Consider the following 15,394-nt stretch of genomic DNA (forward strand, 5'->3'; position numbering starts at 1 on the left):
CAATTGTTCCATTCTATTAAATTGGATATTTTCCCTTTTTTATGCCATGAGCTGAGAGAGGTTTATGGTTTGGCTTAAGGAACTCTCCTTGCTATTGGGATAATGGTGCTGACCTGGTGAAAATGGCCATTCTGAAGCCAAGGAGGTTCAAGAGAAAGGATTGGCCACCTAGGAACAAATCTAGAGAGAAAGTAAGCCCATCCCTCTGCATTCCTTTCAAAGCCCATCTCTAGACAATTTTTTGACATTATTGTAAGGCATCTTTCTCCCTAAGAGTAATGCTTCTAAATACTTTGTTTTTAGCTCTCTTTCTATTCAGAAGTGAGAAAATAGCCCTTAATCTCATGCAGTCAATTTCCTATATACTCTGTTCCTACCCCTCAGTTAGTCACTTAAAGTATGGGCCCCTTGTCCAGATTTCTAATTCAAAGGGCTTTTGAGGGGTGGGGAGGAGGCTGGGAGTAATTTTTGTAAAAGTTTTTAAACAAGAATCAAATAGATAACATTAATGAACCCTGGAGCCAACTGTTGATCTGAAGTTGTTTCTTAACAGCAAGCAGTAAGCTAAAAAAAGAAAAAAAAAACAGACATAGGGGCCGTCCTGGTGGCATAGCAGTTAAGTGCGAGCGCTCTGCTGTGGCGGCCTCGGGGTTCGGATCCCAGGGCACCCACCACTGCTTGTCAAGCCATGCTGTGGCGGCGTCCCGTATAAAGTGGAGGAAGATGAGTACAGGTGTTAGCCTAGGGCCAGTCTTCCTCAGCAAAAAGAAGAGGATTGGCAATGGATGTTTTAGCTCAGGGCTGATCTTCCTCACACACAAAAAAAATAGGGCATAGGGCCCTTGAGTTTTTTTTCTTATCACCCATAATAATTCTAACATTAACTGATGGAGTTTTTTGGAGACTTACTTTCAAGGAATCTTTGCCTTGTTACAGGTATAGAAAACCTCAGGAAGTATACACAAGAAATGGTAACAGTGCCCCTTCTGGGAAGGGGAGCTGCATGGCTGGAGGATAGGAGTAGGAGGGAACCTTCTTTGCTCATATTCCTGCACTGTGTGCCTGTTTTGTATACTGGAGGAAAAAAGTGTTAAAGCAAAAAAGAGAAGAATTTTTGTAAATACTTTTGAGGATGCTAATGCATATGGATGTGTTATTCCAGCTCCAGATGGACAAAATCTTGGAAAAGGTCTCTGTAAGCACATACACAGAGGGCACCTCCATCTGGGAGAAGGGACGGATCATAGAATTCCCAAGATCATTAAAAATGTCAGAAATCGGCTTATGAAGACAGTTATAATCCTGACTCAAAGTATGCTACATCTTTCAGTGTAAACTTTAACTTGGGTTCCTCCTAGTTGCTAATCATAGAACAAAGAACTGTGTTTTGTACAGCATTTTCCAATAAGCAGTGTCACTATTGTATTTATAAGCCTGTTTAATTCAGCCTAAATAAGTAAATGAGATTTACTCTATGGCTGAAGTATCACTTTTTGTAAGTTTCTTGTAACTAAGCTCCCTTATGAGCATATTCACTTTTTCAGATCTGTAGGTGGATAAGTTGGGCACCTACCATGCAGTGAGGTGCTTCTTTTGGAGGTCTGAAAAGGACTTGATAGCTGTGGATGGGCATTTAGAATGTCTGGTATTTTCCATGGGTTTTCCTTTATCCTGAGCTGCAGTTTGACTCCCTTGGATGTTTTCCATATAGACTGGTGGCAACATTTCCAAATCTTTGTATATTTGTTTTGCTGAGATGTTGAGCTGCTTATCCAGGAGGCAGGGAAAACCAGTAATAGCTGCCTTCTGGCACATCTCTGCTCTAAAGTGAAGCAGGATTACTTGGGAAGTTCCAAAAGAACTTCTGGATTTCAGCCCACAGAGAGTTTATGAAATAAGAAACAAGATGTCTCAGACATCAGTGTCTGTGGGCATCTGTTTTGATGCCTGGTCTCTTCAGAATTAGCTTATAACACGGTCTGTATTTCTGAAACATTTTTCTATCAGGTGGTTGGTTCTCTCTCAATGACCTGGTTCGTGGAAACTGTTTTATTAAGCAACTGATAAAAAACCATCAAAAAGATGGTTTAAAACAATTTAGCAGTAAAAATTTCCATAAGGAATAATGGAGTTGGCCTTGAATACACATTAATTTGTATCAGAAGTGACTTCTTATCTGCCGTTAGCTAAATAATATGCAAATTATTGGATGGCAGAGAGTGCAGGGGGCACTCTAGTCATGCTTCATAGCTAGTAGGAGTTCCATCTGGAGGATGCAAAGGCTGATAAGTGTTTTTCAGTGAAATGCATTTCTCTTTTGGCCTCAATTATACTTTGGTACTTCATATGGAATATTTTGAGACTTCTAAGTTCTGGTAACATATCCAAATGCAGAATTTCTAGGAGTTACTATTTATTTTGGTAGGCTTCACTCATTTTTTCTTTTCCATTTTTTCATAGTTAATACTGATTTTTGGATTCAAATAACAAATGAAGTAACATGGTATTACATTTGGATTAGTTGACGTTATGTTTACAAATGGTGGTGGTATTATAGAGTAGCAGCCTTTATTAATTAGAAAACCAGATTTGCATGTATTAAATTTGAATTCCTGAGGCTTTGGCTTCTGTTTTTGCTTCTTAGAACTACTTTATATCCTGTAAAATTGATTTGGATTATTAAATTGATGATAAATTCTTACCGTATTTTATAGGAAATACGAATTCTCAGGCACCTGAATTTTACTAATTTTATTTTCTTAAGCTTTGTTTTTAAGAAACTTGGGAAAGTGGATCTAAATTTCTGCTTTAGTGTGTTGGGTCATTTAAATAATTTTTCAATTCCCTCATATTCATATAGCCTTTTCATTTTTCCAAAGAATTCCCTAAAGTCTATAATACTTACCATTTGCTCCGATGCTGAGTGGCCAGCTTCCCCCGTCTCAGCATTCATTCCGTGACCATAAGTGAGTGTTTTTGTCCAGGTATGGTGCCACCTGGGGGGCAAGTTACACAACCATTAGTGTCTTTAGTTTGGGTGGTGTACAGAAACTGTTAAGGATGTTTCTTTAAGAATACCATACCAATGTGCAAGACATTTCCCAGACAACAAAAACTTCTTTTCCCTGACACTCAAAATTATGTGGTAATGATGCTGAAATGGTGAACATTTTTCTGTCTTCAGAGGTTTAACATCACAAAGAGAAAAGCACTCACGATTTTAAAATAATCAGTTGGTATTATTAACCAAATTCTCAACTTTAAGTTCATTGCCAAATTGTTTTTTTTTTTTTTTTAGCCTAATCAGAATTGTGCCAGGTTAGATTTATAGTCAATCTGTAACATAAAATGTCCTGTTAAACATAGAAAAAACTCAGACAGCGCTTATTTTGCCTGCCTGCTTTAAGTATTCGGAACATACTAGATAAGGATGTCTACCCACCTTTTTTGTCAAAATGGGCCAGGGTTTGTGATCCTACCGTCAGTAGAGTTAGTAAATATTACAAATTGTACATGTTTTGACTTGACTTAAATTTTTTTTCCCAATAGAAACTATGTTCCAACTTCCTGTCAACAATCTTGGCAGTTTAAGAAAAGCCCGGAAAACTGTGAAAAAAATACTTAGTGACATTGGGTTGGAATACTGTAAAGAACACATAGAAGTAAGTAGCATGTCATTTTTAAATTTTTAACATGACTCAGCTTCTGATCCATTACTTTGTGTCAGCAGCCAGGATGGTTTAATTCTTAGGTGTGATTCTGAGTTATAACCACAGCGTTAGCTTCACCAGAGCCTTCTCAGTTAGCCTAACTTGTTCCCTTCTCCCTAAAATGGGCTTTTTCATCTTTGCATCCTGAAGCAAAAGCAGTTACCAGTAAGAAGGTACACATTGTCAGACATTTTACTAGGTGCTTTAAAGTTGTGTCTCAATTCAGATCCTCAAAACGGCTCCTGGGGGGATGTGGGAATTCTCATCTTCAATTTACAGATGAAGAACCAAGAAAGAAATAGGTCCACCTCACAACTAAGCTTGTGGCAGGGTCTGTCTGTGGGACTCCAGAGCCTGCTTTCCTGGTACGCCTGCATGTTCTGGTTGACCTGATTGTTGAGGCATGGCAGTTTGGGTGCTTATTGTCTCTTTCCTTAGGATTTGAGCATTTGTTGGCCTTTTTGACCCATCATAGACTATTTCTTTCCCCTTGTATAACAGTTTGGACTTTACAAACTGTTTTTCCAGGCTTTTTATATTCTGTGAGCTTTATAACAGCCCTGTGGGGTAGCCAGTGCAGTGGTCTCCTCCTTTTCCAGATCTGGTTGCTCTAGGTCTTGTGGCTAGTTGGTTGAAGCCTCTGATTGAAAAGAAATGTTTAAAGCTGTTTTCCCCACCAGCATTTAAGTTCCAGCAGGCCAGGGACTGTAGCTACCTCGTCCATTCATGTTTCTCCAGCACCTAGGACAGTGCTGGGCACATAGAGGCATTCAGCAATGTTTGGATGCAACTGAGAGTAAAAAAGCAATTTCTTTCATGCAACAGGTGTTTTTTTCCTGTTCCCCACTAGTAATACTCTAGGGGTGTGTCATGAAGACTGAAGCTTTTCGAAAGTGGGCTTCTCTAGTTATGTGGCCCCCAGTGTGAAAGTTCACTCCACTCTCCGTCCCCTCAAGTTCAAATAGATCTGCCTTATGAAACCGTCCATTCACTTCACGCTCAGTGGGGTAATCTTCACAAAAATAAATGATGCAGATGTTAAGGTACCTTTTCCAGCCTGCATTTGATTTGTTACTCCCATTACTACACCCATTACATACTCTAGAGTTGACATGTACTTGACTTTCTCACAATGAACTGTGAACCACTGTGAACCTCTTAGGAGCAAGGGGAATTTTGCCCTAAGACTTTATCTTCCTAGCCTGGGGGGAAGTGGGTCATTCAATTTTGACATAAGAGTATAAATTTAACATTACTGTTTGCCTTCTTGGAATAACTTTCTCTTCTTTTTTGGGTTCAGAAATCCTGAATTTTCTTCCCAGTCCAGCCCCCCCTTTTTGTTTTTTTTGCCCAGAACCAGAACATCACACCTGTAGTGCTGTAAGCAACAGTGCTGTCTCACACTCCATCCAAGTACTGCAACTGATGAGTTACAGTATTCTAATGAAGGGAGCTTTGCTATTAATATGTGGATGAATTTTTTTACTTAAGTAGAACTTCCAGCAGTTTCCTTGGGAGCCTGGCTGACCGTTAAGGGAATGTTTGGTTGATATAAGATGTTCAGTGCCACTTCCATATGCCTTTTTGTATTTAAGAGCTTTATCACTCCTACTTTAGTTCTTGGTGGGGTTGGTTTTCCTGTGCATCTCCCCAACCCTAGTTAAGAGATAGGATTTATATGCAAGGTTGGGCTAGAGTTGATACCACTTTGTTTTTGTAAACTTCTTTCACTGTTTTCTAGGATTTTAAACAGTTTGAACCTAATGACTTTTATTTGAAAAACACTACATGGGAGGATGTAGGACTATGGGACCCTTCACTCACAAAAAACCAGGTAAGTGGCACAGGAGACCTCCCCAAATGGCAGCATCCTTAGTACACTCCTTTTTCAGCTCTAGGCCTTTCATAGTAATGCATTGTTTGTAGGCAACAACCTAATGTGAAAAATGTCAAAAAATTTTCATATTTTCCTAAGTGGTAGGGAAAACTAGGAAGAACTTTTGTCTTTTTTGTCATTGGACTGAAGCTTCAAGTGTAAGAAGAATGGGAAATTTTGTTACTTAAAAATCCTAAAGCCCAGCGTATACCAGCATTCCCCCTGAAAAGTATTTTGGCTCTTCTGTGTCTAAACTGTTCCCTCCAACATTCTGTTCATCTAGGTTATCCATCATTTTTCTCTGTCTGTGTCACAATCGTTATTTTTTCTCAAGAGGAGAGGACTGGACTCTTCTTCCATTTAAGTTTTCTTATTCCTCTATGTTGATGTCAGCTGTGACACACACACCCCCCACCGCACCCCCCATAAAGCTTGGGTAAGATGGGATAGGTCGTTCTGTAGGATGTCAGTGACAGAGAGGCATAACTTAAATTTTAACAAATTGGAATTAAAAGCAGTATTAGATGGTTCAAGGTACCAGCAATGCCAACAAGTATCTGTGACAAAGACGGAGTTACAGGTGGTGTTTCCTTTTCCACTGGGAGAAGTGATTGTCAGTGCAAACTTGACCATTACCTGTTTCTGTAGTGATTCCTGGATTATTGATCTGTTCATCTATCAGAACGTACTTGGCAGGGAATTAGTGCTTTTTAACTCTACCTCAGAAATTTGATAGTCTAGTTATCTGGTTCTTTCTTATTAATGCCCCAGGAAAAGGTATTAACTAGTTGTCTTAGAATATGAAAGCTTTCCAGTAGGATATATCATTTAGTTAATTCAGTTTTACGAATCCCAAAGCCTAATATTCTAACGCTAAAGAAGGGTTGTGCTTTAAGGAAAAGCAGAATATTTCATTTTGGTTCAAATCAATATCTGAAACAAAGTAGTTTTCTGGAGAGAAAAGATAATCTCTCACCAAACTTGTGTTTCACCTGTCTTCATCAAGGACCAACTTGTGCAAGTGTTAATGAGCATAATTCTGGAAGTCGCTCTTTGATACCAGTATATTCTGCAGTGCCTTATTGGCTTCTTAACACCATACACTCCTTACAGTCGGTAGGGAATTTTAACTTCTTAATTTGAATGAGGGCAGCTGTCACTCCGTTACTTCTTTTGAAGCTGCTCTTGGTTGAGAAGGAGCACCCTGGCTGCAGAAGAAAGCTGACTTTTCAAATCAGTAGTGTTTTGATCAGCAATGAAATCTGAGTACTATACCATACTTGGATCAGAGGGAAAAAATGTTTGACGTTTTTGAAGATGTGCCTTTTTTCTATGAAAATTTTACCATGATAGGAAGGATAAAAGCTATACCTTTATATTTTGTTGCCTCATTGTACTACAGCACTCTGAGCCCTGAATTTTACTGTATAGTAAACCAGAAGCCTGGAGCACTGATTCATGGAGCAAAAGTGATTTCACATATAGTCACGTGCCACGTGACGATATTGTGGTCAACGATGGACCGCATATACGAGGGTGGTCCCATAGATTATAATGGAGCTGCAAGATTCCTATCACCTAGTGACGGCGTAGCACAACACATTCCTCACGTGTTTGTGGTGATGCTGGTGTGAACAAGCATACTGCACTGCCAGTTGTATAACAGTATAGCACATACAATTATGTACAGTACACAATACTTGATAATAAATGGCTCTTACTGGTTTATGTATTTACTGTATTACACCTTTCATCATTATTTTAGAGTGTACTCTTTATACTTATAAAAAAAAAAGTTTACTGTAAAACAGTATGCCGTGTTATGCCAGCAGCAGCCTCATACATCTCATGTTACCACATCTCTTGATTCCACCATTTTCTCTTGTGCTTGATTTAATCTTGTGTTTGGTTCAACATGCCCCCTAAGGCTGCAAAATCCACTGCTAATGTCAGTAAGAGGCCATGTCAAGTGATTGACCTGGAAACAAAATTAAAAGTGATTAGGGACTATGAAGGTGAAAAATCGGTGATGGTTATTACCAGTCAGGCGTGTCCCATTCCACCATAGCTACGATCTTGAAGAACAAGAACAAAGTGACAGACGCTGTTAAAGGATCTGCTTCATTGAAGGCCACAAGACTAACAAAAATTCGAGAAAGGCCTTTATTAGACATGGAGAAACTTCTAATGACCTGGATTGAAGACCAGACACAGAAGTGTATCCCTCTCGGCACCATGATTACAGCCAAAGCGAAAAGTTTGTTTGCGATCTTGAAAGCAAAGGCTGGACTGGATTATGATGTAGAATTTACTGAAAGCTCTGGGTGGTTTAAACGATTCAAGAATCGTTATTCATACATAATGTGAACGTGAGTGGTGAGTCTGCAAGTGCTGATGTGAAGGCAGCTGAAGAATTTTTGGAAACTCTAGATAAGCTGATTATGGAGGAAAATTACTTGCCAGAGCAAATATTCAGCATGGATGAAACCTCCCTATTCTGGAAACGGATGCCTCAAAGGACTTCCACCCATCAGGAGGCCAAGTCAATGCCAGGTTTCAAGGCTTTTGAGGACAGGATAACAGTCTCGCTTGGGGCAATGTTGCAGGCTACGAATTGGAACCTTTGTGATCTGGCACAGTGAGAACCCCAGGGCCTTCAAACATACCAGTAAGCACACGCTGCCAGTGCACTACAGGAGCAATGAGAAGACATGGATGACCCAGCTCCTCTTCCAAGATGCCTCCTGAATTGCTATGCCAGCAAAATGGAGAAGAACTGTTTGGAGAATAGCATACCTTCCAAGAGTTTGCTTATTGTTGATAATGCTCCCGGACATCCTCCTTTATTGGTGATCCTCATCCTAATGTCAAAGCAGTGTTTCTCCCTCCAAACACCATCTCTTTGATCCAACCAATGGATCAAGGAGTTATAGCAGCTTTTAAGGCATATTACCTGAGGAGGACCTTTGCACAGGCTATCGCTGCTACTGAGGAAGACACTGAGAAGACATGGATGCAATTCTGGAAAGATTACAACATCTACGACTGCATCAAGAACCTTGCTTGGGCTTGAGGTGATGTCCCCAAGGAGTGTATGAATGGCATCTGGAAGAAGACACTCAAGAAATTCGTCCATGACTTCAAAGGATTTGCCAAGGATGAGGAGGTTGCAAAAATCAACAGGGCTGTGGTTGAGATGGCAAATAACTTTAACCTGGGTGTGGATGAGGATGACATTGAGGAGCTCCTAGAGGTGGTTCCTGAGGAATTGACTAGTGAGGAGTTGTTGCACCTGGAACAGGAACACAGCTGAAGAAGAGGCAAGAGAAAAGGAAACTGCAAGAGAAGAAAAAGAACCCCCAAAAAAATTCACAGTGAAAGGTTTAGCAGAAGCTTTTGCAGACCCCTACAAGCTCCTTAAAAAGTTTGAAAACATGGACCCCAACACAGAAAGGTTTTCATTGATAGAGAGGAATGTTCACAGCGCATTATCTGCCTACAAGCAAATCTATGATGAAAAAAAGAAAGAAACCAAGCAAACCACAATGGACATACTTCTGAAAAGAGTGACACCTCCTCATGAAGAGCCTCAGGCAGGTCCTTCAGGAGGTGCTCCAGAAGAAGGCACTGTTACAGGAGATGACAGCTCCATCCATACTATTGCCCCTGAAGACCTTCCAGTGGGACCACACATGGAGGTGGAAGACAGAAATACTGATGATCCTGACCCTGTGTAGGCCTTGGCTATTATGTGTGTGTTTGTGTCTCAGTTTTTAAGAAAATTTTAAAAAAAGAAAAAACCTTATAGAATAAGGATATAAAGAAAAAAATATTTTTGTATAGCTGTACAATGTGTTTGTGTTTTAAGCTAAGTGTTATTATAAAAGAGTCATGTTCAAAAAAATTTTAAAGTTTGTTACAGAAAGCTAAGGTTAATTTATTGAAGGAAAAATATTTTTATAAATTTAGTGTAGCCTAAGTGTACAGTGTTATAAAGTCTACGGCAGTGTCCAGCAGTGTCCTCGGCCCTCACACTCACTCACTCACTCACCAGAGCAGCTTCCAGTCCTGCGAGCTCCCTTCATGGTAAGTGCCCCATACAGGTGCACCGTTTGTTGTCTTTTATACTGTATTTTTACTGTACCCTTTCTACGTTTAGATACACGAAAACTTACCATTGTGTTAACAGTTGCCTACAGTATTCGGTGAAGTAACATCCTCTAGAGGTCTGTAGCTTAGGAGGAATAGGTGTACCATACAGCCTCAGTGTGTAGTAGGCTATACGACCTAGGTTGTGTAGTACACTGTGATCACATGATGACAACATTGCCTAACTACGTTTCCCAGGACATATCTCCTTTGTTAAGCAACACATGACTGTAGTTTATTCTTGTCCTATCTCACTGTAAAGTGTTTATCTTGAACTCGTCTGTCTTTGGTTTGTCTAAAACTGATCAGCAAATGTGACTCTGCTCCTTTCTAAACATTGAAGAACTTAGAATTGAGTTTATTTATATTGTGGGACCCAAATAAAAGTATTTAGTTTAAAACATCTTTCTTATTTGAGTTTATATTTCATAAGTTTATTTTGCAAAAGAAAAAAAACATTGTACTCAAATCAATGCATTACAGAGTTTCAGTTCTAAAAATAGCATTGTGTCTATTAAAAATAGAGAATGTCTAGGAAAAAACCTAGAACCTGTTACTGCCTGTCTGAAGTGGCATTCTGATTCTAGTTTTTGTCTTTTCTTTAGGACTATCGGACAAAACCTTTTTGCTGCAGTGCTTGTCCATTTTCTTCAAAATTCTTCTCTGCCTACAAAAGTCATTTCCGGAATGTCCATAGTGAAGACTTTGAAAATAGGATTCTCCTTAATTGCCCCTACTGTACCTTCAATGCAGATAAAAAGACTTTGGAAACACACATTAAAATATTTCATGCTCCAAACGCCAGCACACCAAGTAGCAGCCTCAGCACTTTCAAAGATAAAAGCAAAAGTGATGGCCTTAAACCTAAGCAGGCTGACAGTGTAGAGCAAGCTGTTTATTACTGTAAGAAGTGCACTTACCGAGATCCTCTGTATGAAATAGTTAGAAAGCACATTTACAGGGAACATTTTCAGCATGTGGCAGCACCTTACATAGCAAAGGCAGGTGAAAAATCACTCAACGGTGCAGTCCCCTTAGGCTCAAATGCCCGGGAAGAGAGTAGTATTCACTGCAAGCGATGCCTTTTCATGCCCAAGTCCTACGAAGCTTTGGTACAGCACGTCATCGAAGACCACGAACGCATAGGCTATCAGGTCACGGCCATGATTGGGCACACAAATGTGGTGGTTCCCCGATCCAAACCCTTGATGCTGATTGCTCCCAAACCTCAAGAGAAGAAGGGCATGGGACTCCAGTCAAGAATTGGTTCCCTTGCTTCTGGAAACGTCCGGTCTTTGCCATCACAGCAGATGGTGAATCGACTCTCAATACCAAAGCCTAACTTAAACTCAACGGGAGTCAACATGATGTCCACTGTTCACCTACAGCAGAATAACTATGGAGTCAAATCTGTAGGCCAAGGCTATGGCGTTGGTCAGTCAATGAGACTGGGTCTAAGTGGCAACGCACCAGTTTCCATCCCTCAGCAGTCTCAGTCTGTGAAGCAGTTAATTCCAAGTGGAAATGGAAGATCTTATGGGCTTGGGTCAGAGCAGAGGTCCCAGGCACCAGCAAGATACTCGCTGCAGTCTGCTAATGCCTCTTCTCTCTCCTCAGGCCAGTTAAAGTCTCCTTCCCTCTCGCAATCACAGGCATCCAGAGTATTAGGGCAGTCCAGTTCCAAACCAACTGCAGCTGCCACGGGCCCTCCCCCAGCCAATACTTCCTCAACTCAAAAGTGGAAAATATGTACAATCTGTAATGAGCTTTTTCCTGAAAATGTCTATAGTGTGCACTTCGAAAAAGAACATAAAGCTGAGAAAGTCCCAGCAGTAGCCAACTACATTATGAAAATACACAATTTTACTAGCAAATGTCTCTACTGTAATCGCTATTTGCCCACAGATACCCTGCTCAACCATATGTTAATTCATGGTCTGTCGTGTCCATACTGCCGTTCAACTTTCAATGATGTGGAAAAGATGGCGGCACACATGCGGATGGTTCACGTTGATGAAGAGATGGGACCTAAAACAGATTCTACTTTGAGCTTTGATTTGACATTGCAGCAGGGTAGTCACACTAACATCCATCTCCTTGTAACCACATACAACTTGAGAGATGCCCCAGCTGAGTCTGTTGCTTACCATGCCCAAAATAACCCTCCAGTCCCTCCAAAGCCACAGCCAAAAGTTCAGGAAAAGGCAGATATCCCTGTTAAAAGTTCACCTCAAGCTGCAGTGCCCTATAAAAAAGATGTTGGGAAAACCCTTTGCCCTCTTTGCTTTTCAATCCTAAAAGGACCCATATCTGATGCACTTGCACATCACTTACGAGAGCGGCACCAAGTCATTCAGACGGTTCATCCAGTGGAGAAAAAGCTCACCTACAAGTGTATCCATTGTCTTGGTGTGTATACCAGCAACATGACCGCCTCAACTATTACTCTGCATCTGGTTCACTGCAGGGGTGTTGGAAAGACCCAGAACGGCCAGGATAAGACAAATGCACCCTCTCGGCTTAATCAGTCACCAGGCCTGGCACCTGTGAAGCGCACTTATGAGCAAATGGAATTTCCCTTGCTGAAAAAGCGAAAGTTAGATGACGATAGCGATTCACCCAGCTGTTTTGAAGAGAAGCCAGAGGAGCCTGTTGTTTTAGCTTTAGACCCCAAGGGTCACGAAGACGATTCCTATGAAGCCCGGAAAAGCTTCCTGACAAAGTATTTCAACAAACAGCCCTATCCCACCAGGAGAGAAATTGAGAAGCTGGCAGCCAGTTTATGGTTATGGAAGAGTGACATTGCTTCCCATTTTAGTAATAAGAGGAAGAAATGTGTCCGAGACTGTGAAAAGTACAAGCCTGGTGTGTTACTGGGCTTCAACATGAAAGAATTAAACAAAGTTAAGCATGAGATGGATTTTGATGCTGAGTGGCTATTTGAAAATCATGATGAGAAAGATTCCAGAGTCAATGCTAGTAAAACTGCTGACAAAAAGCTCAACCTTGGGAAGGAAGATGACAGTTCCTCAGACAGTTTTGAACATTTGGAAGAAGAATCCAATGGAAGTGGTAGCCCTTTTGACCCTGTTTTCGAAGTTGAGCCTAAAATCCCTAATGATAACCCTGAGGAACACATACCGAAGGTAATTTCTGAGGATGCTTTAGAACCTGAGGAGAAGCTAGACCAAAAAGAGGAGGATGGTTCAAAATATGAAACGATTCATTTGACTGAGGAACCAACCAAACTAATGCATGATGCTTCTGATAGTGAGGTTGACCAAGATGATGTTGTTGAATGGAAAGATGGTGCTTCTCCATCTGAGAGTGGCCCTGGTTCCCAACAAGTGTCAGACTTTGAGGACAACACGTGTGAAATGAAACCAGGAACCTGGTCCGATGAATCTTCCCAGAGTGAAGGTGCAAGGAGCAGTAAGCCAGCTGCCAAAAAAACGGCTACCGTGCAAGGTGACAGAGAGCAGTTGACATGGAAGAATAGTTCCTATGGAAAAGTTGAAGGGTTTTGGTCCAAGGACCAGTCACAGTGGAAGAATGCATCTGAAGATGATGAGCGCTTATCCACCCCACAGATTGAGTGGCGGAGTAGCACAATTGACAGTGAGGACGGGGAGCAGTTTGACAACATGACTGATGGGGTAGCTGAGCCGATGCATGGCAGCTTAACTGGAGTTAAACTGAGCAGCCAGCAGGCATAAGTGCCAGGTTCTCTGGCGCCGGTGACGTGCTGCAGCCTGGAACTCTGTTCTTCTTTCAGGATGACTGCAAAGTTGTATTCTGACTGGTACTGCCTTTTGAGTGCTGGCTCATCAGGCTGTGGGGACATGTGCCACTGCAATCCCAGTGGCTATTTCTAAGTCTGTGACACATGGTTGGCTGATCTTGATTCAGGACTTGCTGTGACAGACACAGTAACTTAATGTGAAAAACCAATAAGCTGGTGGCTCACGAACGCACATGAGGAAAAGCAGAGGTTTATTTTATCTGCCTTCTCAACGTTTCTTTCCCTCTGTAAAATTTTGGTTGGATGTCTTTGAGAAGCGTTATTCTGATTCACATGGTAGTGTAGGGCCAACATACAAGCTACCAGTCCAATGTGTATAGTAGACTTGGGGGAAAATCCTTTTTTTTCATGTATTCATTCTGAATAGTTGAAATGTATATTTGTACAGCCTTTTAGACCTATTCAAGTGATGCTTATGATATTGTTATTGTGTACCCATCATAGATTTCTTTTTTTAGTGTTGCCCTTGCTGTGTAATAAACGCTATATCTAGGTTACCTAGCAAAAGCTTGAAACTGCGCTAGTATGGACTTTTGGACAGACTTAGTTTTTGCACATAACCTTGTACAATCTTGCAACAGAGGCCAGCCACGTAAGATATATATCTGGACTCTCTTGTATTATAGAATTTTTCTTGTTCTGAATATCCTTGACATTACAGCTGACAAAAACAAAAACTGGTATTTCAGATCTGTTTTCTGGAATCTTTTAAGCTAAAATCACATGCAACAATTGACTTTGCAGCTACTAATTTTGACACCTTTTAGATCTGTATGAAAGTGTTGTGTTGAGGCAGCAAACTGAGGAGTGCTGCATTTTGGATATTTAGTTTTATCTTTAGTTAAACACCACCCTGGTGTATTCATTTATACCATCTAATATATGACACACTGTTGTAGTATGTATAATTTTGTGATCTTTATTTCCCTTTGTATTCATTTTAAGCATCTAAATAAATTGCTGTATTGTGCTTAATGTAAATATTTGCTTTATTACACATTACAGTCTTATGTGTCCATTATGTCTTGTGCCAGTTGATGCCATGGCTCTCTGTCATCAGAGGGAGAAGCCACAGCCACTGAGGAAACTTGTGGAAGACCAAGATCTGCCATTGGCATAAAGAATGCTCTCTTTCGAGGCACCTGTTACAGATTCTTTTGGTTCTGTTTTGTTTTGTCTTTTTCCTTTTTAACTGCTAAAATAAACATCCTTGAGTTTTTTTCTGGTTCCCCTTTTGTTAAGGAGCAGAGCTTGCTTATATATGTAAATGTCTCAGTGATAAAAGGAAGTAAACGTAAATTGGCATTAACTTGCAAGCAGAATCTTAATGCCCTGGTGTTCTTCTAAAGGAAGTAAATGTTGGTTTTCACCTTATAATGGGAACAATTGTACTAAACAGGCAACTACTCTCTGCTTTTGTTATAACTCTCTTGACCATCTTGCTATTAAGAAAAAGGCTTTGGAGATCACACGCTGGGAGGGCTATTAAGATGGAAGGAGCTGGAATATTTACTCCGAGTAGATTCCCAAGAGCAACTCAAAGAACAAAGTTACAAGGAGGCAGAATTAGGTCAATGTTTTCAGCAATTATGACGATGATGGGATGCTCCCAGTCAATGCAGAGGGCAGAGGCTGGTCAATCACCTCTCAGAGACATTGGCCTAAAGAGTTCTGAAGTGGCTGGTTTCCATAATTTCTAAGACTCTTTCCAAAAGATTCGTCAGTGCTTTTGTTACCTGAGAGTAGAGATTTGACCAACATCCCTCTGAAATGTTAAGTCATGCTTCTCAAAAACAATACAGGAGAAAGTGCAAGAATAGACTATAACCTTCAGGGTTTTGGGGGCTGGCATGGAGC

General features: G+C 40.7%; 1 protein-coding gene across 6 annotated transcripts in view; it reads left to right on the top strand.

The window, feature by feature from the left end:
• ADNP (activity dependent neuroprotector homeobox) overlaps window positions 1-14,756 on the top strand; it is a 38,917-nt gene extending 24,161 nt beyond the window's left edge. For 5 of the 6 annotated variants that reach the window (XM_058562468.1, XM_058562466.1, XM_058562469.1 and 2 more), the window contains 3 exons: window positions 3,550-3,662; window positions 5,452-5,544; window positions 10,341-14,756. In XM_058562468.1, coding sequence (XP_058418451.1) covers window positions 3,555-3,662; window positions 5,452-5,544; window positions 10,341-13,451 — 3,312 coding nt within the window. In that variant the 5' untranslated portion in view covers window positions 3,550-3,554 and the 3' untranslated portion in view covers window positions 13,452-14,756. Of the gene's footprint in view, window positions 1-3,549; window positions 3,663-5,451; window positions 5,545-7,036; window positions 9,673-10,340 lie in introns of those variants that run through there. The other variant, XM_058562470.1, reaches the window with a different exon arrangement.
• The last annotated feature ends 638 nt before the right edge of the window (window positions 14,757-15,394 follow it).

Source organism: Diceros bicornis, chromosome 19, assembly GCF_020826845.1.
Source record: "Diceros bicornis minor isolate mBicDic1 chromosome 19, mDicBic1.mat.cur, whole genome shotgun sequence".
Classification (NCBI taxonomy): domain Eukaryota; kingdom Metazoa; phylum Chordata; class Mammalia; order Perissodactyla; family Rhinocerotidae; genus Diceros; species Diceros bicornis.